Genomic DNA, 23,977 nt, shown 5'->3' on the forward strand with positions numbered 1-23,977 from the left:
TAAAGCGTGGGTATGGTGAATGTTCATAAAACCCAACTTTTCTTACCTCCAACTGTAGATCTCGAGTTGAAGATTACTCTTCCGGCACCGGAATGGCAAGATCGAGCTTCGGCGCCGCTGAAATCCTTCCTTTCTTCCTCTTCCTTTCTTCTTCCCTTTCTTTTTCTCTCTCCTCTTTACTTTTCTCACCAAACGTACGGGGGTAATAAATGGAAAGAAAAGAAGTCATAAAGCTTTATATACTATTCCTAATTAAGTGAATAGTGTTGGGTGGGTCACTCAGGTGGGTGGGTGTACCCACCCGACATACCCATCCGAGAGTCAAAACTTGGGATTTTGACCGAGCTCTGACCTCGGCTCGGACCCTACCCCAAGCATACAATGTAGCATACGTATATAACCTTAAAATACGGATATAATACCTGTTCTATCCGTACATAGCCTTATGGTAGGTGCACGTACACGGTTTGGGCACTCCCGTCTCTTCTGGCACTGGCTCGGACTTGTCAGGCCAGCCGGTGTTTAAGGTCACCCGTGCCATCATAGCCCATAAGGAACCCGCTCTAACATCCTCTGGCTCGGTTCCTGCACGGTTAAACCGGTTCAACCACGAAATCAGACCGGGTTTAAGAAGCGGGATATTACAATACAGGTGGTAAGTTCCTCTTGAATGACTCCACTACCCTTGACATGTTATTCGTCGGCGGGAAGTTAGGAGCATAAGTTGGAAAGTAAGAGTATGGAGGAGGCACCTATACTGAGGAACACTAAATGGTGGAATTGGAGGTGTACCTTCCACTTGTGGTCCCCTTCCCGACCCTACAGGCGGGTCCTGTGGAGTGAGTACCCGGGGAGGATGACCCGATTGAGAAAGGTCCAATTGTTGCTGAATAGCAGTCATAAATGCTTACTGTTGCTGAAGCATTTGTTGTTGAAAAGCCTGTTGTGACTGCTGAATTATGGTAGCAACATCTCCCGGAGTAATAACCGGTGGAGGGTCCGAGAGTGTAGTCATGGGTGGGTCCCCATGTGCCCCACCCTGACCAAGGGTCTCTGGAGGTGGTGGAGGTGAGGTTTGCCCCATAGAGCGGGACCTCCTGGGATTCAGTGGTCGACCGACCGGACGAGGACCATGCGAGGTACCTCAGGCATTGCTACCGGATCTAGTACATACCATCGTATCCCTGTACCTGGAACATATCACACACCATGTTGGTTAAACACCGTAGAATTGATTTCGGTACACAATTATATGCCATCACATAAGGCATTGTAGTGTATGATAGTCTGTAATTAACCGCAACTTAATTCCCAGATACAGGGCCAATGCCCCAATAGGTCTGTCAATGGTCCCACTTGACCATAACACGTTAACATAGGAATAATAATAATAATAATAATCAATATAAACATATTAGTAATATAATAAAAAAAAATTCAATTCTTCCTAAGTTTCCACAACCGGTGGGCTGCACCGGCGGGCAGGGGCCCGTCGGTCATCCCGTCTGTCCCAGGACCTCAACCGGCGGGTGACACCGGTAGGCAGGGGGGCCCGCCGGTTGGCCCGTCGGTCCTGGCAGAGTAAAAACACGAACAGGGCCCATCAGGCTCTGTTCGTGTGCATTCTCTTCCATTCTCCTCTCTCCTTCTCTCTATCCCTTCTAGGTGATTTTGGAGGGCATTTCAACGCTTCCACCCACGATTCCACTCATCAACTCGGCGCTTTTGAGAAGATTCACATCTCCCACTTCCAAGTAAGTTCTCCCTCTCTTTTTCTCAAAATTTTTCACTTGGGGGTTAAGTCCATGTGTAGACTTTAATCTAGGTTTTCTTTCCATATTTCTTTCCATAGAATAGCATTTCCATGTGATTGTGATGTTTCTCTTGTGGTCATTTCTAGTTTATTAGGATTTATCTCCTCATTTGGAGAAAAATCCCAAATCGTGCCCTAGTTTTCTCAATTTGGGGATTTCTTCAATTCTCGCCCCTTTTTTCCAACTAATGACTCATTTGTAATGCATTACGCTTGATTTGTGCTTATCATGCTATAGAATTCATGAAATGTCCCTTATGCTTGGAATCCCCATGTCTTCCCATGAAAACCCCTCTTTTGTGTTGGGTTTCCTTGATTTTTTTTCTTTACATACTTGGTATTTGTGGACCTCCATAGTCTATTAGAGTATGTTTTTGCATGTTCATGATCTCGCTACCATGGTATTTCCGTCTTAGACCTATAGTTTCAAGTTTTACTCCATTGTGAATGAACTTGCGCATTGAAATTTGAAACCTCTCATGTTACATATGCCCCTTTCTATCATTTTGCTGTTTTATCATCACTCTGCTTTGTCACTTACCGTGCATCTCGTCCATAGGCTCCCTATCATTCCTCTCTTGTCGCATTTTCTATTTATTTATTTTTTTTTGTGAGAAAATTTGAGTTTCGGGGCTTTCTCTTATTGCTCACCCATCTCTCTGCTGTCATTCTCTTTTCCTCACTCACCCTGCTTTCCTCTTTTCTTGCCAGGATGTCATCTTGCACCGGCAAGGGGCCCTCATCTTCTGGCACTCGACGTAAGACCACCGCTTCTAAGCAGAAGAGTGTGGGAACCAGCTCTCCAGCCCCCCGCACAGGGAGACCCGAACCTGCCCGGTTTGACCCTTCGGACTATGATGAGGAGCTCTTCCACAGTGCAGAGGCAGCAGCCAACTGACCGGCTTTCTTTAAGAGGTCAACGACTTCCACGGGCTTCAGGAGAGGTTCTCAGCACTGGGCTGGGAGTCTATCCTCCACGTAGACCGTCCATGCTACGAGCAGCTAGTTCGCAAGTTCTACTGCAACTTGGAGGTTTCTTATCAGTACGGGGAGTACACCATAGTCAGCTTGGTAAAGGGGGTGGACATCCAGCTGACCGTGGATACCTTGGCCAGCATCTTGGGCATCTTAGCAGCCGGGCACCGTTACTACAGTCCTCCCAGGAGTAAGCCCCTGGGCCCGTTCATGAGTTTGGAGACGCCGGACTACATCTACGAGACCATCTGTGGTAGCAGTGCCCGTCCGGAGTCCGAGACATCCTTCTACCCCGAGGTTCGCGTATTCGCCCATTTGGTCCAGTTCAAAGTGCTCCCCAGAGGAGGTCATTGGAACCAGGTGGGCTTCATGGCGGCCTTCATCGCTTTCTGCATATACACGGCCGTAGAGGGAGGTGTCGAGCACTTGTGCCTGCCATACATCATCCTCAAGACGATGGAGCACCATACTTCCCACCCTGAGGATGGAGGATTCCCCTATGGCAGGATCCTCACTAGGATCTTTGAGTTCTTCGGGGTGGACCTGAGTGGCGAGGAGGGGAAAACTCCGGCTGATAGGTTCGACAGGGGTAACCTCCTGAGGATGGGTCTCCATACCCTTATGGATACACCTCCGAGAGCAAGAGCTCAGAGAGGTAGGGATAGGAGGGTTGCCCCTATGGAGGATGTCCACATGGAGGAGGAGTCCAGCGAGGAGGATGAGGACTATGTTCCTCAGGATGAGGAGGATGATCTGGTGGGTGATGACATCCCTGAGGAGGAGCCTCAGGAGTCGAGAGGCCCCGATCCTGGTTCCTCCAGAGCTGCAGCCTCACCGCATAGAGCCCCACCACCTGGGAGTGGTGCATACGACTTCGAGGGCATGATGTCCACCATGCGGGCCTTGCAGGATGGCCAAGTTCAGCTACTGAGAAGGCTGGACGAGAGTGCTTCCAGGGAGGAACGCATCCTGGAGAGGCAGGCTACTTTGGAGAACTCCTTTCTCCAACTGGGCCAGGACTTGAGCACCACGGCCAACGCCATGTCAGCAGATTTTGGTGGACTACGGAGGGCGGTACGGCTGGTGAATGCGAGGTTTGACTACTACGACCACCACCTCGACATCAACTCTAGGCCTCCGGCGAACGTGGTGATCATAGATGACGACGACGATGATCAGTGAGGGCTTAGCTCGCCCACACCAACTTTTTATCTATTTTCCTTTTTTGTGGACCTTGTTGTATATTTCATTTCTTCTCATTCCTTGTATTTGCACTGTAACTGGAATCATTTGTGGAATAATATATTTTGATAGCGGTTTTTTTGTGGTGAATTTATATGTTGAATACTTGTGTAGTTTAGTTGTGGTGTATTTTGCTACTTTTGATCTTTGTCGTATATGAATATATTGTTTATCAGGTGTTTGTGTGAAAAATTTTTGGAAATCCCATTTTACGCCGTTATGCTATTGAAATTTTGTCAAACTAGTACTCGATAGGTTATAACATCAATTTATTACTTTTTATCTACTCTCACGCATGCCATGAATGCAACATCTAAATGCAACCCTTTTTAATACTTCTTTCTTTGGCTTTTACTCTTTAAAGCTTTTACATTAACCCAACCCCATTTTCCTATTATAGAGTCTACGGGATTCTAATGGTATGCTGTGAGTGGAGCAGAGCATCACGCTCTGATACCACCGTTTGTCACACCCCGTTCACACTGAACCGAGCCAGTGATCGGGTTAACACCGGTTAACCCAAACCTGCCAGGATCATCTGATACTGTATTCCACCACAGCATACACACAACTAATAAAACTTATCAGATCAGCAAAAAACTAGGTTTACCTGTGAATATTCCCATAATACTTGATACCCGAATTGTGATACAATAGTTATATACATGTGGGCCCGAGGCATGATATTTACACAATAAAAGTACAATTCACATATCAAGTACATAAAGGAAAACATAAAAAATCAGAGTACACAGCTCGGCTCGGTATCAAAGGCTAGAGCTCAGCTTGGTGTCAAAGGTTGAGCCCAGCTCGACATCACATGGTAGAGCTCAGCTCAGCCTCAAAAGTGGAGCATAGCTCGGCATCAGAACTACTGTCCCACAGCACAACTCTCGCACGAGCAGTCAGTGTCGTGCTCTAACTCCTCAGGGGCCCACCAGTCCTCTTCGGGGAACTCGACTGTGAGACCCACCCCGTGCTCCTCAGATGTATGACCTGCAAAATAATCTAAAAAGAGGTGCATACGTGGGATGAGCTCACTAGCTCAGTAAGTGGTAAGATGGACCACACAGCAGTCCACACAACAAAACAGAATCATATGCACTACATACCATGCAATACATTTTAAATCACATCCACCTAAGCAACATTACTAAGTCTTTGGTATAGTACTACTACAGCCACAGTGTGCGTATGCTCCGGGTACGAGCCGCGAACTCCATCCCGCGATACGCCCATAGGGCTGTCGGAGAAGGCCCACCATGAGTACTCGAAAAAGTAAAAACAATACCGACCACCGGCTCTCAACAGAAAAGTAAATGACTGAAATTAAAGGTGCTGACTCCAGCAATTTAAAAGCAGTAAGATTGGCCCTCTTGAATGTACCACCGGGTTGTCGACTGTCCTAATGACCCACCGGGCATTATGTCTAGCCGCCACAGTGACCTGACAACCGCGACCACTGCTTCCCCCCAAATGATAACCCAACACCTTAACCCCTGTTGGGAAGGGTCATAGCATGGGATGGTGAAAATCCTAAACCGCATGCTCCTATATGACAATAGTACGATTACATAGTGTCACCGCGTCCCATACCACGGGCCACCAATGCACTCGTTTCCAAGTCAAATACGGCATCTAGTCTATTAATGCATTATGCACCATGATGTCAACATTCATCACATAAACATCTCATCACTTGGCATTTAGAAAGTAAACATAGCACACATGCATAACAATGTGAGGATGACTAATCTACATAGCATGTTCATGATGGCATGACTAGACTAGATACATTTAAATGAATGCCAAACAATGCCTTGAAACAAGGCCAAACGTGCTCTCCCCACTTACCTGTAGTGTACAAGGATTCCCGTTCGGTACGAGAGAGATCCGGTGCGAGAAGCGTAGGATTTGGTGAACTTAACATGATTGAGCGGGGTTAGTACTTCACCATTTTGGAATCAAAATTAACACGATCCAATGACACGATCATATTTAAAATCCTAAAAGGAAGTCACACGTCTGATTTGGGTCCAATCGGACGTAAGAATCACATTCGGGGCCTCACAGGTGGGTCAGACAACCCACCTGTCTGGCCCACCAGTTTGGCCCACCGGTCTGGCCTGGCTGGCAGGTTGGCCCGTCGGTCTGGCCCGCCGGTTGGGCCAGGGGGCCTACTAAGACCGGCGGGCAACCTGCCCGCCGGTTAGCCCGCCGGTCTAGCCCGTCGGTTGTGCCCGAAGCCCTGCCCTCTCAGGCGGGTGCCCACAGGCGGGCCAGATGGCCCACCGGTCTTGGCGGAAAAACTATTGTTTCTTCCCAACTTCCTCCATTCTTTGGGGATTCAAATGGGGCTTTTCCCAACCCATTCTTCATACTTCCAATGTCTTATAGGATGGTTCTAACCTAGATCTAGGTTAGATTCAAGTGATGGGAAGCCATCTTACCTTCTTTGCTCAAGAACACCTTCAAACCCTCAAAATCACTTCAAACCCACAATTCTTCTCCAACCTTGTCAATACCTCTTCAAATCCTTCAAGATCAACACATAAATCATTTATTAAACCTTAGATTCATCATTTCAACGGGGATTTACAAGATCTCAAGAAACCCTACTCGAATCAAGGGTTTATGCTTGGGTATGGTGAATGTTTAAGGAAACCAACTTTGCTTACCTCTAAATGTAGATCTAGTGTTGAAGATCACTCTTCCGGCGCCGGATTGGGAAGATCAAGCTTCGGCGCCGCTGAAATCCTTCTCTTCTTCCTCTTCCTTCTCTTCCCTTCTTCTTCCCTTTCTTTTCTCTCTCCTCTTTACTATCCTCACCAACGTACGAGTGTCATAAATGAAAAGAAAAGAAAATCATAAATGCTATATATATACTTCTTAAATAACTAAATAGTTCACATGGATGGGTCACTCAGGTGGGTGGGTGCGCCCACCTGTCCGCCCACCTAAGGGCCAAAACTTGGGATTTTGACAGAGTTCGGGCCTCGGCGCGAACCCCACCCCTGGCATACGATGTAATATACGTATACACCTTAATATACGGCTACAATACCTGCTTTATCCGTACATGGCCTTATGGTAGGTGCATGTACACGGCTTGGGTACTCCCGTCTCTTCTGGCACTGGCTCGGACTTGTCGGGCCAGCCGGTGTTTAAGGTCACCCTTGCCATCATAGTCCATAAGGAGCCCGCTCTAACTCTCTCCGGTTCGGGTCCTGCATAATTAAACCGGGTCAACCGAGTAATCAGACCGGGTTTAAGAAGTAGGGTATTACAATTTAGGTCGCACAAACTAAGGATTTTCACCCAAGTCACATAGACCAAGAATTTCTTCCACTATATGATAAGAATCGAGTCTTACACAATCCAATCACAATCCCTTCGGATTGGGTATCTAAGTTACATAGACTAAAAGATTCCACCCAAGTCACATGCACTAAGGATTTCCTGCACACAATAATAAGCACATCTACTCACAATACCAAACTAGCTACAAAGCTCACATAACAAAATGACTCCTTCCTTCAAGCTTGAAAATTGTACCAATTAAGCTCAAAATAATTCTCGTAAGCTCAAAATCTGACTTGATTTTCTGACTCATTCCCTCCTGTCTGGGCAGGTACAACTTTTGTTGAATTGGTTTCTTTCTTGGTGGGTGATAGCTTTCAGCTTTTAATTCATTCAATGTTTGATATCCCTTGCTAAATTATGAATCTCTATCCGTGGGGGTGGGCCGGAAAGTAGCCCTTAGCCATATGTATGACTCTTCCTACTTGAGTGCAGAGTAGATAAATTACTGAATTAGGAAACAAAGTTTCTTGTGATTTGTTTGGATGCCCTTAATTGACAAAATCTTGTTCTGTGATTTTGGTAATTAAAGAAATGCAAGTCACATGTGGATCATGATTCTGATAGGTACCTTATCCTCTCTGTACCTGCTCGACATTGGTTTGTTCCAGATTTGACCACTCTTATTTTTTCTTCCCATATCAATCATGTCTAATTTCTTGTTCAAATTGTTCACGTTATGATGCTATATGATTTTCTTCTATTTAAAAAAATGATGTGTTTGGTGCGATTTCTTAGAATGCATTATCGACCTAGCATTTTAAGAATCTATATCAAACGCAGCCTTAGTTTTCTATGAATGCTACATTGATGGAAAAGGACTGAGAAGCCTTATCTTATCAAATTAGAAAATGAAAGGAAAGTGATAACAGAGAGCCTCCTCTGGTCTCATTCAATCCCCAGTCATTTGATGTGGTAGGGTCTCTCCCATTTGTCATTTCCCATATGATAATGCTCTAACCAAATTAAAACACAATAGCAAAATTCAGTTTTATCACTAAGCCTTTTGAGGGGTCAACATATCTGGGACATGACTCTCAAGATTAACACAAAAATCTAAAGGAAGGGAATAAAACACTTTAGCATATTGTGTGGATATAAGAGATGGCTGAAAACGGAAAGCCTTGCTAGTCATTCGGTCTTGGATCTGATTATGCTCTTCTTTTTCTCTATGATTCCTGAACAGGATCATCACTGGTTCTTTAGCATTTTAATGATTACTTCATATTTATATGTTCCCATATGAATCAAGTGGTCTTCATACTAAACCTAATCCCATTTCTGTTATGTCTAATATTAATCGTTCAATTGCATATCTGTGTTTATCTCCTCACTTCGATGAGCCTCTTTGCTCTATTGGACCTATTAAGCACACATGCTTTATATCCAAGAGCTTGCTGTCCTTGCCACTCCTACACTCTTCTATTTTATTTTGTGCTAGAGTTTCCGATTCTTTTAACCATATTTTAGGTTGGGCATGTGGCATTCTTATTCAAGGTTGTCTTGTCTTAATTTGTGTAGATTATATTATGGCAATAAAAAGCATTGGCACAGAAAACCCAATGTTTTTTCTATGGCCTTAAATTAACCAAAGAGAAAGGTTGGATGATATCTGAAATCTAGAGTGATTAGAAGGAAATGCATAACATGGTAGTGGATTTCAGTACCTTCTCCTGGCCATTTAGCGCTATACTTTTATTTTTTGATGCTTATAAATCCCTCTCTTTGGCAATATTTTGTCCTAAGCAGTCTAATGACATCGTACTTTTGTTTAAGCGTATCACCAACCTTGTTATGCATAAAAGATGTAAACTTCTGAAAGCTGGTAAGATAACACCCACTGTGTATCTCTCTTCCCCTTTTGAAATGACCACCCTACCCCTCCTATATGATACCTCATCCGGCACCCAATTGGTGCTGTCCACTAGTTTACCATATACCAGTGGCATACCACCCCTTGCCCATAACCTTTTTATCTAATGGAATTTCTTTAAAAAAAGAAAAAAGAAAAAAAAAAAGAGATGGTTCAACAAATATTGGTTGCCAGTGTCACTACCATTTTATGGTATAGATTTCACAGATATACTTCAATTTTGGTAAGGTCCAAGTAAACATGAAGCCAATAAAGACAGATAACCAATTCTACACTCTGGTAGCTCCCCTAATATGACTTTCTGATTTGGATTGATCCATTAGCAGCTAGGCTGGTTTACTTCAGAAGCCTTTTTCAAACTCTGGAACCAAGAGTCTGATACTCAACCGTGATTCAAAAAGGTCCTGACTAGATTTCAGATATCAAACACATGCTTCAGTTCATAATGTTTTTTCAAGTCAACTACTGGTAACCTTTAGAAAGGGAGCGCACAGAGATTCACCCCAAAAGATGAAAAAAGTGTGTCGTCACCATCCACATACACTCTACAGTCAAGATGCTTAATACCCCACGAGTGGAGGATAGAAGTAGTATTCTGTGTTTGCATTTTGGTAATTGAATAATTATATAACACAATTTTATTTTAATATGTAAAGGACCCCATCCCCCTTCTCAGTGTAAAGCACAATGGCGTATCAATATTTCATATTTCCAGCGGTATCAAAACCTATACATATCCTCTGGCCTCATTGACACGATTTATACTTGAATACATCAATAAAATTGCACAGCTCTCACTGAAGAAGTATTCTACTGTTGGGTTTTCTTGCTACCCATCATTGACCTTTGAGATGATTAATGATTCATCGCTCCGTTAATTTAAGCTTGTTGGGTTTGTCAGAGCTTTCAGATGATGTCCTTCTGTAGCAACCAGAAGGAAATGGTTTAATGCTTAATTACTAACCAAGAAAATCAATATTTAATCTAGGTGCTAATCCATTACAAGTTGTTCCTTGAAACTTCAACCAGCCAAATGTGTATGAACATACCTTGCAGCCAGGCCATTTTAAGTAAAGGGCATCTTGGCTTCTCATATTCCCATGAATAAATACTTTAGGCTCCTTCAGCTGTAGATACGACATAGAAGTCCACCTAGTCAGCACTGCTGTCAGTCACCATTAACGACAGATGGGGTTTTTTAATCTTTACCAGAAAAATGGGAGGGAAGCCAATGTGAAGACGAGCCTTTGAGAACCCCTTTACGGAGAATAAACACTTGAAACCATCAATGTCAGCATGCTCACTATCACAGAGACAAGGAAAACAATTTTCAGAATCAAAGATCTATGAGATGGCACCCTTTTTCCATATGAATAAAATGTCATCTTCTATATCTATGTATAAGAAACAGAATCCAATATTTGCACCTTCAATGCCATATCCATCAAAACCCCAGAGGGTGTATGTGAATCATACTATATGGCCATAATACCAGCATTCTGTGGATACAAGATGGATACAGGACACAATTTGACAACACAACAACAACAACAACACAGCTGAGCCTTATCCCAACTAAATGGGGTCGGCTACACAAAATGAATATGGCTTCAACCGTAGTTAAATTAAAAAGGTCAGAATTTCTGGATCTGAACAAGAAATCATTTAATTTTACCAAAAAATAAAGAAATCAATTGATGTTATGATGCAGCAGTTGAGATTTTCTAAGACAACTCCCATTGATTTGTGAGCTCATTCATTAACATAAGTTTGCACATGGCTGTTTTAGATCAAACTTTAAAATTACAGGTACTGTGTTGATGTCAAAAATAGGAGCAGAATATCAACTTCTGAGAGGAAGAGGATGGGGGTGGGGTTCAGGCACTCCATTTATACTGCTTTTATAAGGATAGTCAAAGGAAAACTCACTTCAGAAGGTAGGTGAAATTTCTGTTACGAAATTCTTCCATGGCAATCCCTTCTTCTTTGGAATACCTGTTTTCACAAGAAGCTATTTCTTATAGGAACAGAACCAAGGTATAACAGAACAAATTTTCAGTACAGTGAAGAAAATCTGGGGAAACGGACGGAAGCAAAAAATAGTTCTCCATGTATGATAATGAGCCCTATCAACTCAACTAGGTTTAGTCTCAACTAATTGCACAAGGTATGTACCACCAGGTATAATGATAAGTGAAGCTACAACTGAATTAAAAAAGCATACCGCCATGGGAAATCATTTTCTGAAAAACGGGATATCCCATTCATTGCTGAAAAGGAGTCGATGTGAACCCACGTTTCTTTCACCACAACGGTGTCAAGGCCTGTTGAGGAAACACCAACCAATAAACAAACATAATCCGAGACTTTGTGAATATATGAATATCAGAGAACTTTCAATAGTAATATTTCTACCAATGCTTTATTTCCAAGTTCTGAAAAAATGGAAAGGATAGTCCAATTGTCAGAGGGACTGACTCCAGATCAACCCAGTTTTTCATTTTAAGTGCACGAAATATAATACTTACCTAGGATCAGGCAAGGGTTAAATAATCGGTATCGGGTATTGTATCGGAAAGGTGGTTTTAAGAGATGTACTGTATATCGTATTGGAGAGATGCAAGATACGTGTGGAAATCAAGAAAGATATGGAAATGCTTAGGATATATGCAAGATACAGTTTTGAAACATAAAACACTATAAATAAGTAGAAGAGAATAAACTACAACGAGACACGTGCATTCAATTGATTATATATACAGGATGTGGTTCTTACATGACTAATACCAAAGTTTTTTTAGGTATCATATCGGTACCTTAAAGATACAATACGTATCGGTGGACTCAGAAGGATACTTAAAACCATGGGCTCAGGATAGAGACATACACAAAAAGCAGTGAGCTAGGTTTTCTCCCCTAGCTAGTTCTTCTCTATTCTTCTCTCTTTTCTTCTTCATTCTCCTTGCAGTTACTGTTGTAACATGTTTTGATCTTGTTACATGGTATCAGATCAGATTTGATCACTACTTGTAAACCCTAATTTTCAGTTTTGAGAGTTCCTTTCAGATTTCTCTTATTTTTTGATCCGCAGCAACCGATGCTGGGTTGTTCCTCTTAAACTAGAAGGACCATGAATAACTAGGGTTTATAGGCTGATTACTTGCTGCTGGATACATGAACTGCTGGCTGGAGTCTGTTTTCTGCCCTATACATGGTAGGGTTTTTGCTCATGGACATCTCTTCTCTTTCATTCTATCCAACAGTATGTGACTATTGATCTCTGATTTGGTCATCCTTTTTCTGCTTCTGTTCTGTGGATATTAAGAACATCATCATCATCATCTATTGAGGCCTAGCAGATCTGGAGATACTGCTGGGTTACTGCAGTTAAATCTGACTAGTGGTTCCCCCGTTTTCTGCCCCTTTTGCTGCAACTATAAATTGGTTATATCTCCATATATAACCATTAATTGCCTGAGAAATTCTGGGGTTTATATCTAGTAACCAGTCTAGCTGACCCATTTAGTTGGGATAAGGCTGAGTTGTTGCATTGAGTTGTATATCTAGTAACCAGTCTCCTCCTTCGATCAAAATTTGGTTCATATCAGACCTGGAATTTGGTTAATGTTGGCAGTTTCTCAAAATCTGGAATTGTTGAGTTTCTTTTTCTGATTGATCATTACAGAAACATATCTAATCGTTGGATGGTTCAGTTTCTGGAATTTTACCCTACTACTTAAAGTGCCTACTTGATTAGAATCGTGAACACAACAGACTTGTGGATTGTGAGTTTTTACCTTGCGGTGTTTGTTTTGGAAGCTGGAATTCTGATTTTCTGCAGTTATTGGTTTTTCTACTCTGTGGGCTGAAGTTATACCAGTCTGGTTACATTGGTCGATTCTAATCTTTTGTGGACTGCCAATATTCAAATTACTTCAGTCAAGTTGAATGGAGCCCCAAATTATCTTCTCTGGGCATAGGCTGTCAAAGAATATGTCAATGCCGAAGGCAAACTTGATTATTTGACTTCTTTCCCTCCTTCAACTGATATCAAGCACAAAGACTAGATATGTGAGAATGGTACGTTGCTTGTATGATTGTGGAATAGCATGAAACCATCAATAGCTGCTAATACCATGTTCCACACTACTACTAAAGGTGCTGCGATAACCTAAGGTAGATTTATTCGCAAGACAAGAATTTATCATGAGTTTATGACTTATACGAGAAGATTTTATCTTTCGAGCAAAACGGAAAATCAGTAGATGAATATTACATTGCCCTAGAGGGTATATGGGTAGAATCAAATGTCTATCAGGCTATCTCTACCAACTACCAAGGTTTTAAAACTTGGGGTTGGTCAAGGCCGATACTGATTCGGATTGGCTAGGATCCGACCATATCGGACAGATTTACCCCAACTTATTAATAAAAATCAGTTTTTATTATGTTTCTACCCTTGGGCTGTACCCATGTATCGGGATCAGATCGGTCATGATCGGGGATCGATCAAGGGCTGATACCGATCCAATCCGGCCGATACAGGAAAATCTGATCCAAATTTTAGAACCATGATCCCTACTTATCTTGAAGTGTTAAAATCTCAAAGCACAGAGTTCCAAGTTGCAAGTTGCCAAGTTTCTTTCTGGTTTAGACCCTGAGTTTCAGCTTGTGAAAAGTTAGATGCTTACAACCAAGGTTCAAGAACTCGTTTCGTTTTAGTGTTCCGGTAGTTTCAAAACCACCGAAATACTGAAATTTCATCGAAATGGTGTACTTCTTCCTATGCGTTTTGCTGGCCATTTTGGGGTTCTAATGGCTGAAGTGGCCGAAATTAGCGAAATGAACAAAACAAAATGACCGAGATGGCCAAAATTTCGACGAAATAATGATTTTTTGGGCCGAGATGACCGAAATTATGTACTTTTACATTTCGTATGCCCTTTTGTCTCGGTACAAAAAAAAAAAAATCGAGATTTTGGCGAGTTTTTGAACATGGCTTATAGCAGAAAATGTGCCTTTAATGACTAAGCTTTTTGTCGCACGAGCGGGTTGTATTTGCATTTCCTTCCCTTGCCAAAACTGAATCCTCCTAGAATAGCTCTGCATTTGCTACGGATGAATCTGTGTTGAGGTCACCGCCATTGGCCCCCCCTCCTTCCTTGATAATGGTTGTGATGAGAGTGGATTTTCCTTCCAGCGTTAAGTCTTTCCTTAACTAGCACACTCCCACTCCTTCTAACCCTGCTCAACCAGTGTCCACACCATTAAACCGTCCGCCCTCTTCTCTTGCTCTTGAGTCGATCGTCCATTGCTCACCTAGCAGAGGTTGTTAGAAATCTTGTCTTCTTGCAAAGGATCGCTATTGAGCTCCTTCATCTGATTCTATTTGTGGCCATTCCAAGGGCCCTCTCACTCATCTGCTTGATAACCTTCTGCAGTCTAGTACTTCCGGTCACAACTTGTTCTTTGTCTTGTAGCCTAGCGAGGACACCGAAAACAGCCTAGCCTTGGAAGGCCCGCTGATTGGTTCCCCTCATGGTCCCTCAGCAGTTCAAACTCTCCTCCCATTGGCGACAGTCTGGACCTTGTTCCCGAAGCTTGCGCAGACACTCTGGCCTGCAATCTCCATCTTTCTTGCCCCCTGACTTGTCGGCATCCCATTTTGACCCTTTTACGAGTCAGTCAACGCAACCAACCTTGTGTCTCCCTTGCTCTGCTCCTCCACCATTCCCTCGTGAGAGTTCCCCTTCCTATTCCAAAAACCCTGCCCCTTTGAAAAACTCCTAGCTAGCACCTCTTCTTCCCTCCTTCTACCCCTTCCTTTTGTGGGCCCCACCCCTTTTGTCCCCCCATCATCCCATTTTATCCCTCCATCTCTTCAACCCACTCCCCTATCTGTGATGAATAAGTCCATTTGCCATCTTTGATAAATCCTTCGGCTGGTCTGGCCCCTTTGGCCCTTCGGGCCCTCTTCATCCTTGGTCCATCCCACATGCCTTTCTCTCCTCAGGCCCTTCTCTTATAGCCAACCTTGCACCCTTGCAGCCCCTGACTCCACCCTCCTCTCGGATTCGATTTTGGACTGGTCTCATGGTCTAAGTGAAGCACCTGCTACCCCCCCTTCTCTCGGTCTTGGTTAAGGACCCAGTGCCCCAACCATTTGACCCATCCACTTCCACCACCCACGGCTCTCCCGCCCATTCCAGCTTTGCTCTCCTACTCTTCCTAGCTAGCAGGGTGATCCCCACCCTCCTCTGTATAGTTATTGTCGGGTACTCCTCCCTCCGCTGGTCACCATCCCTCCATTCGTATTTTACCAACGGCGTCATATAAGCTCCCCTCCTTATCCTAAGAAGTTGTCCCACCTGGCCTCTTCATTTCCCAGCCCAGAGAGGCTCTCCTCTCCCATCGCTCCCTACTTGATGAATTTGTGGCTCATTTGGATTTCTTGAGGTCTTTATCCCTCATCCTATAAGGACAAAGTTTGCTCTCTTTTTAAGCTTCATCATGTTGTCTTCTGCTGCCTTGGAGAAGGAGGGTTTTGGCCTTCGATAGAGATGGGATATCTGTGGTGCCATTTTGTTGTGATTTGGTGGCAAGCCTGAATTTAATGGGGCTATCTACAATTTCTGATTTGAGAGCATTCTCTTAAGATGGTCTGCAATGTCTAGATTTGGGTATTTTTTCCTTTTTTTGTTCTTGTTAGATCATTGTTCTCTTTGGCCCCCTCTTTGTGCACCATCTCTCTGGGTTTGTTTGTTTGTAGTTTATTGGAGGCATGCCCCTTCCTCTTTCCGTCTATAAAGGCAGGGCCTTGGTTTCTACTTGTATTGTTTCTCCCCCACCCCACGCTTTCTTCCTTTGGCAATGAATTTTTTATTCATCCAAAAAAAAATTGTCATGTTTTATTTTTTGGATGAATAATTAAATTAAAGAGGAAATTTCACTCCCCACCCCTTAATGTTTCATTTATTACACTCACATCCCCTGCGAAGTTTAAAATTACAAGCGTACCCTATGGTGTTAACACTGTTAGTATCATATGTTAAATGCCCTTTTTACCCCATCCCCTTTGACGATGGTAGATCAGTCGATTTTGACTTGAGCAAAAGTGAAAGGAGAATAGCTAAGAAAGAACAGTTCAAGTGAAAGGGGCTTTCTCACTTTCTTGTGTTTTCGAGGTTTATTGACCAATAATGAAATTCAGGAGATCCCAGTGAATCTGAAGATATAGAATATAAATTTTCTAATTAAATATCCATTTGATCCAACTAAATTTTACAAACCTAAAATTGTACCCAAAAGAGAGGAATTGAAGGATACGAAAAAAGACAGAAGAAGAAAAGGAAAATATATGGGAATTGAGAAACAATGATAGTTCTAATTTCTCACCCCACAATTCAAAAATCACTTAACCTTCATGCTCACTCCTTCCGTCCCGGCAATAATAACCACAGAGGCCATGTCGAGAAACAATCCATGCTCCACCACTCCTTCAAATCCCGACATCTTTTTCCCTGCTGCTGCCGCGTCCTTGATTGGAGTCTTGAAGAACAAATCAACAATATAGTTTGAATTATCAGTAAGATAGGGCTTCCCATCTGCATTCACTCTGAGCTTAGCCTTGCAGCCTTCTTCCTTAAACAATTTCTCTAACTTCTTCAAGTTGTACTTCCAGCAAAACTGCACGACCACGACCGGCACAGCTAGACCACTACTACCTAAACCATCAACCAATTTATTCTCATCGGCCACCACAACGAACTTGTCCAAAGCAAACTCCACCATCTTCTCTCTCAGGAGAGCACCACCACATCCCTTCACCAAATTGAGTTGTGGGTCGACCTCATCGGGGCCGTCGATGGCAAGATCGATATGTGGGTGGTCATCAAGCAGAGAAATGGGAATACCCAGTGAGGTGGCTTGTTTGGCTGTATGCTTTGCTGTGGGTACGCCCACCATGTTTCTTCATGGAAGAATATGACCCTAATGGTTGAGGGAAATTAGGTAATCTCAATTGGACTAGGATATTTTGGGGTTTAAAGAGCAATTGTACAACATGATTCATCACTTAACAGTGGGTCACTCACGGTTAGGGTACGATTATAGAATCTACAATTTCGGAGAGATAAATTTGTAATTTTAAACTTCACAGGGGATGGGAGTATAATAAATAAAACACTCAGGGGAGGGGAGTGAAATTTCCTCTAAATTAAAAGCAAGGAAACAGGGGGGATATACAAAGCCAGTGGCCCGGGGGGTGATACAACCCTAGAAAGCAAGGGAGAGCAAAATAATAAACAGAGGCAAGCCCCAGGAGACAACAATGAGCTTGTTCCTCGGGGAATCAACAACGATCTAATGAGGGGGGGGGCAGAACCAAGTTTTGAGGGAACGTCAAAGTAGATGGCCTTCCAAATCTTATCAAAAGATCTAGAGTTGGAGGTTCATCTACGAAGGTTGTGCTCCATCCAAATGTGATTGATAGTAGCTCCAAAAGCAAGCTTCCGGTGGTGTCACAAATGGATTTTCCAGAAAAGTCATATCAAGCCATAACCACTCTCTCTGAAAGGGAAGGGGCAAGCCAACACTTAGAGACGACACACCCAAATGCGGGCAGAGGAAGCGCATTCGAAGAAAAGGTGGTTAATGTCTTCCATTCCATTCCAACAGAGGCAGCAAGATGGAGAGACTGAATTATGGTGGTAGACGAGGAAGGCTTGGGTGGGAAGGCAATTGGAGAGAGCTCTCCAGATAGTGAAACTGTGGCGAGGGATGTGGGCAATGAACCAAACAACATTATGCCAAGGAATGGAGGGAAGGCAGATCGAACAACGTGTTCTAGGCCGAGGTAGAGGAGAAGCAGCCTAAGGAAGAGAGGGATCAGATGGGGCGGTCAACCTTAGAGGAAGGGGGAGGCAGGGAAGGGAGAGATTGCCAGATGGCATCGAGGGATGAGATATGGGTAAGGGAGACCAATTTCCAAGGGAGATGATGGAGGAGACCTTTGATGACAGGAAGACCGGATGAATAGACGGCTATATTGTCCACGATCGTGTATAGCACGCCAGCAGGATGCCAATTGTTGAGCCACAAGGTGGTGCCTTCACCATTGCCAATTTGGGATCGAATGGATGGCAGGGCAAGGGGCTTGGCTAGGAGGATCTTGCGCCAAACCCAAGAAGAGTTGGGGTTAATGGAAGCAGTCCAGAGGGAGTCCTTGCGGAGGAGAGAAGAGTAGACCCAACTGACCCAGACACTGGGCTGATTGGAAACCACCAGATCAGCTTGAGAATGGCAACAAAGTTGATGTCTTTGATTCTTCTCAGGCCAAGGCCACCTTCCACCTTAGGAAGGCGAATAAAGGACCATTTGATGGGATGGAAGAATTCAGGAGAATCAGAACCTTTCCACAAATAGGAGTAAGAAAAAAGAGGGATTCGATTGATTTGACTATTGATTTGGAAGCTGGAAAACTCCTGACCAGTATATGTAAAAAGATTGGAAGACTGATCGGATGAGGACCAAGCAGCCCACATAGGACAAGAGCTTACCTTTCCAGAGCCATAGCCTTTTGCAAATACGACTGAGTATGGGAAAACAATGATGGCTGGTAAGCCTAGAGGAGATGAGGGGGAGGCCGAGGTACTGGATAGGCAAAGACCCAAGGGAGAAACCAGTAAGCTTGAGGAGGTGAGCTTTACAAGAGTCCAAAACACCCACAAGGAAGAGGTGGGATTTAACCAGATTGATGTAGAGGTCTAAAAGAGATTCAAAGGAGAGGAGGAAGGACATAATTGTTTGGATGGACGTCTCATCCGCCTTGGAGATAATCATGAGATCATCAGGAAAAGCAAGGTGAGTGAGCTTAGAGGCTTTGCATTTGGGAATCAAGGAAATAAGGAGGTTGTCAGTGTTGGACTGGATGGATCTCGAGAGAACCTCAAGCGCAAGGCAGAAAAACGAGGGGAAAGGGGCAGCCCTACTTAATACCGACTGAGGAGGAGAAGTATCCAGCTGGAGAACCATTGACGAGAACGAAAAACTTAGGAGAGGAGACACAACAATGGATCCAATTAACAAAGGAGGGGGGAAAGACATGGCAAGAAGAACTTGGGAGATGAATTCCCATCGGATGGAATTGAAGGCCTTATGGATGTCAATCTTGAGGAGGGCTGCAGAGGAATAGAATTTCCTGTCGAATCCACGAACCATCTCGTGACAAAGGAGAATGTTGTTCGCAATGCTCCTGCCGGCAATGAAAGCCAACTAACTGATACTGAAGAGAGAGTCGATGATGGAGTGGATACCATTGGGAAAGACTTTCATGATGAACTTATACAGAAGGTTGCAGAGGGAGATAGGCCTGAAGTCAGCCATAAAGGAGGGTCGGGGATAAGATAAAGGAAGGTGTGGTTGATCGATTGAATTTGGGAGGGGTTAAAGAAGAAAATTTTTTATGGCATTGATGAGATCATCACATAAGATGTCCCAATAGAGGAGAAAAAACCCATACTGAAGCCATCAGGACATGGTGCTTTGTTGGATTTATGGGAATGGAAGGCAATAAGTATCTCCTGGTTAGAAGGAATGGCCAAGAGGGAGGGGATATGGTGACTGGGAATAAATTTGTGAGGAGCGGGGCAGGGGGGATGGGTGGGAGGAGTATGGGGTGGGGGTAGAAAATATCCTTGAAGAAGGATACACTTTCAGTCTTAATTGCAGCCAGGTTAGAGAGGGAGGTCCCATCTCTAGCCAAAAGTTGTGGGATAGGTTGGTGTTAGTCCTGGCTTTCAGGGATTTGTGGAAATAAGATGAGTCGGAATCTCCAAGCTCAAGCCATTTGATGCAGGATTTCTGCTTGAGGAAGCTCTCTTCCTGGGCCAAGAGGGAGGCAAGCTCCAAGGAGGCCTCTTTTTCTTCCAAGGCAAGGGAGGGCTAAGGAGTTCAGTCTGGAGCTGGATTTGGATGGAGGCAAGCTTGTTTCTGCTAGCTGAGACCTTGGTATAAATAAGGCCAACTATAGAGGAGTTCCAGTCCTTGAGGACAGCCTTGACGGCTTTGAGCTTAAGGGCAAAGCGGATGAGAGGGGAGGACATATGGATAGGTTTCACCCAAGCAGATTTGACAATAGGAAGTTCGAGTGGAAAGACCACATATCAAAGAATTGAAAGGCTTGGGACCAAAGGAGACAAGGAGATGGGACTTGTGATCTGAGATACAAGGGGGTCGATGGTGGCATGGGAGGAAGGGAAGGAAGAAAGACATTCTTCATTGACTAGGACATGGTCTAGCTTACACGCAATGCAGTTGTGGCCAGAATGGTTGTTATGCCATGAGAACTTGATGCCAGACCAATGAAGGTCATCTAAGCTAGAGTCCTCAATACAGGAGTTAAAGGCTTCCACAGATGAGGGGACAATCTCATATCCGCCAAACTTCTCATGGGCATACCAGACCACATTGAAATCGCCTCCCCAGCCCCAAGGATGGGAGCCAACCTGAGGGGTTAAGAGTCTGAAGTCCTCCTAAAGGGGGACAAGATCCGAGGATCGATTGAGGCCATAAATAGCAATGAAGAAGAGGGAGATGCCATTAGAAGGGGCCCAATCAAGAGATGGATAAATTGGGAGGAAAAGATGAAAGTTTAGATTTTGGTAGGGTTCTCAAAGGATCCAAATCCTTCCAGAGAGGTAAGAAGAACAGTTCGAAAGGAAGGACCAAGAGGGGGCAATAGAAGAAGCTATGCTGGAGGCATTAGCTTTGGGCACTCGAGTCTCTAAGAGGCAGCAAAGGATAGATGGGAGGATCAAATGCGGGGGCGGACTTCGGATTACTTGGCAAGGGAATTAAGACCCTTGACATTTCAGATGATCCAGCAATTTATGAGGGATGGATGGGAAGGCAAAAAAGCCTCAGAGGGAATGACGGTCGCAAAGGGAGGGCGAGAGCAAGGTTAACTGTGGTGATGCCTACAGTAACTTAAGAGGGGAGGGGAGGGCACAGGAGCAAGGAGGGGGGAATGGGGTGAGGGGGAGGGCAAGGAGAGGGGCAAGATACCAGCCGGAGGAGGGGGATGGAAACAGAGAGAGTGGAGACAGAGACAACTGACACAAGCGAGCTGCAAAAGGGGGTGACTGAGCTGGAGCGGATCGTTGGTGAAGTTGTGGCATAGCCCTACCCCTATTGGGAGAGCAAGGTAGGGGTGAGTGCCATTGTGGGCGAGATCTGGACAGCATAGAAGAGGATTGAACAGGTGGGGGTGACCTGGCGTTGGAATTGCAAACAGAGGCAAGGGAGCTTCCGGGGGACTCCTGAAGCTGTCGCGATGAAGCCTTGCCTTGTTGGGAAAGCAGGACAAGGGGGGAGCATCGAGAGCTACAAAAATAGTTATGTTGTTGCATATAAGATATGATATTCATGTGCACTACAAACTTGACAGTATATTACATTACGTTGTAAATTTTGGATAAAATGGTATCATATCCATGGTCCAAAGCATCCAGCAATGAGATCTAATAATCAATTATACATTATACTCCATCTCTGGAAAGGAAGGCTTCTTTCCTATGTGGATCGCCTAAAGCTCATTTGATCTGTCCTCCATCCTACTACACCTATTAGTTAGAAGTGTTTTAGCTACCCCTCTCCACCATTAAGGCTACTAAATCTCTCCTCCGCACCTTTCTTTGGAAAGAAGTAGACTCTGCCAGATTCTTTCATCCCATCAGCTGGTCCTTGTCTGCGCCCCCAATTCAGAAGGGGGTCATGACGTCAAAGAATCAAGATGTCAATTCTATTGGTACACTTAAACTCATCTGGAAGCTAGTTTCCAAACAAAAGAACATTTGGGTTACCTGGGTTTAATCTTCCCTTCTTCAAAAGGACTCCCTTTGGACTATTTCCCCCATTTTGATTCCTCGTGAGTTCGGCGCAATATCCTCAAGCTACGGCCTCAGGCTCTTACAGCTATTCATTCTTCCATGTCTGATGGCCTCTTACTTCCCTCTGGCTTGATAACTGGGACCTTTCTGGGGTTCTCCTCTTTGTTGTGAGTTCTCATACCATTTAGTCCTCAAGTATTCCTAGAAACTCCCTGTTAAGTTTGTCTCGAATTCTTGACCCGTTTTGAAGAATGACCCGCTCCAACATATTTTGGTGGTGACCCAAATGGGAAGTTTTCTGAGATCTGTGCTGGAAGCAGAGAGGTTGGGCCGATAAGCCCAAGCTCGGAGCCCAACACTAATCTCATATGGCCACTTGGAGGAGTATATGATGTACTATCGTCTTGTCGAGCAAGTCACGGTAATTTAGGGGTTTTTTGAGCTAGTTTTTTAGAGCGAGTTTTCTCGCCGCTGCGTGGGTGTAATCTCTCTTCTATATAGTGAAACATCTTCTTCTTCACTCGAGGACGTAGCACACCACATCAGTGTGTGAACCTCGTTAAATCTCTATGTTGTGCGGATTTGTCTTGGTTTATTTTTTCGTATCTGTTGGTGTTTGCTCTAACACTCCCCTATCCCCCCATCATCTTTGATGGGAATTAGTTGCCCCCTTCCCCCTTTCCTCCCTCACTCCAAGCTATTTGGTCCTCCCTCCCCCCACTCCCCCATGCATGGTTTAAAGTATCGGTATGCATCATACCGTATCGATATCGGCCCTTATCGATACAATACTACTGATATGCTACATGAAAATTTTAAAATAATTTTGTATTGATATGTATCGTATGATACATACCGATAGCTACGGTCATATAATGGATAACATGGGTCATTTTTCAACAAAACACGATTTTTTGAGAGGGTTTTTTGTTCCAAAGTTGCTGCCACCCATTTTTCTCTAACTAAACTGGAAATCAAGGTTGGGAATGAGGATTTTACACCCATAAACAACTAGAAGCCTTGGATTCTCAGTGCGATACTCTCTATTTAGTGTCTATACATAATACATGTTATATATAGCCTTTTTTTAACTATTTTTTTTTTATGCAAAAGTGTATAAAAAACTGTTTTCTATCCATTTTGTGTGTATCTTTAGTGTGTCTTAGTGTATCTCCAATACGATACGATACAATACGATACCCTCCAATATGTATCTTAATTCTGGCCGATACCGATACTTTAATCCTTGCCCCCGTGCCCTCATTGGAAGAAGGGATAAAGTCATTTGGTCCCCCTCGCCCTCTAGCTCCTTCAGCTCCTTCTCAACCATAGCTTCACTGCTTGGAGATCCCTTTTCCTTGCCCCTGGGCGCAAAATCATCTAGTTCCCTGGACACATCCTCCCCCATAGCTTCATTGCCTGGAGAACCCTTTCCAATTTCCTTCCCACCCAATCCTTTCCTCCTCTCTAGGCACATCCCTATCCCCTCTTCTTGTTGCCTCTGCTGGAATGGATTTGATGACTTTGATCACCTCATCTTTAGTTGCCCTTTTGCCCTCTCTGTCTGGACAAGAGTCCTCAAATGTTGTTGGCCTACCTCTAGATGTATCCTTGGTCTTCATAGGGAATGGATCTGAGTTGACATGACTTTTGTTGGATCTTCAGTTTGTGATGTTGTGGGCAAGCTCGCCTTTTGTGCCACTATAAATCATATCTGGATGGAATCTCCGTAGATGGACCTCCAACTCTCACTCCTTGGAGATGATTTGGGATACCATCTTCTCTGATGTTAGCTCCGAGCTCAAATTGTTCCCCCCCCCCCATCGC

General features: G+C 44.0%; 2 protein-coding genes across 4 annotated transcripts in view; both read right to left on the reverse strand.

Moving 5' to 3' along the window:
* Window positions 1-9,820: 9,820 nt before the first annotated feature.
* The window catches only part of LOC122084134 (dol-P-Man:Man(7)GlcNAc(2)-PP-Dol alpha-1,6-mannosyltransferase), a 52,642-nt gene continuing 38,485 nt past the window's right edge, over window positions 9,821-23,977 (reverse strand). For all 3 annotated transcript variants that reach the window (XM_042652212.1, XM_042652213.1, XM_042652211.1), the window contains 5 exons: window positions 11,488-11,587; window positions 11,193-11,258; window positions 10,473-10,566; window positions 10,313-10,390; window positions 9,821-10,184 (listed from right to left, as the gene is read on the reverse strand). In XM_042652212.1, the coding sequence (XP_042508146.1) occupies window positions 10,170-10,184; window positions 10,313-10,390; window positions 10,473-10,566; window positions 11,193-11,258; window positions 11,488-11,587 (353 nt within the window). In that variant the 3' untranslated portion in view covers window positions 9,821-10,169. The remainder of the gene's footprint in view (window positions 10,185-10,312; window positions 10,391-10,472; window positions 10,567-11,192; window positions 11,259-11,487; window positions 11,588-23,977) is intronic.
* LOC122084135 (probable ribose-5-phosphate isomerase 3, chloroplastic) lies at window positions 16,494-17,243 on the reverse strand. The gene has a single exon (XM_042652214.1). The coding sequence runs from the start codon at window positions 17,226-17,228 to the stop codon at window positions 16,674-16,676; it is 555 nt and encodes a 184-aa protein (XP_042508148.1). The 5' UTR covers window positions 17,229-17,243; the 3' UTR covers window positions 16,494-16,673.

This window comes from Macadamia integrifolia, chromosome 7, assembly GCF_013358625.1.
Source record: "Macadamia integrifolia cultivar HAES 741 chromosome 7, SCU_Mint_v3, whole genome shotgun sequence".
NCBI classification, from domain to species: Eukaryota; Viridiplantae; Streptophyta; class Magnoliopsida; order Proteales; family Proteaceae; genus Macadamia; species Macadamia integrifolia.

Excerpts from the sequence above, each read along its gene's own strand:
- LOC122084135 (XM_042652214.1), bottom strand. The coding sequence starts at position 17,228 with ATGGTGGGCGTACCCACAGCAAAGCATACAGCCAAACAAGCCACCTCA.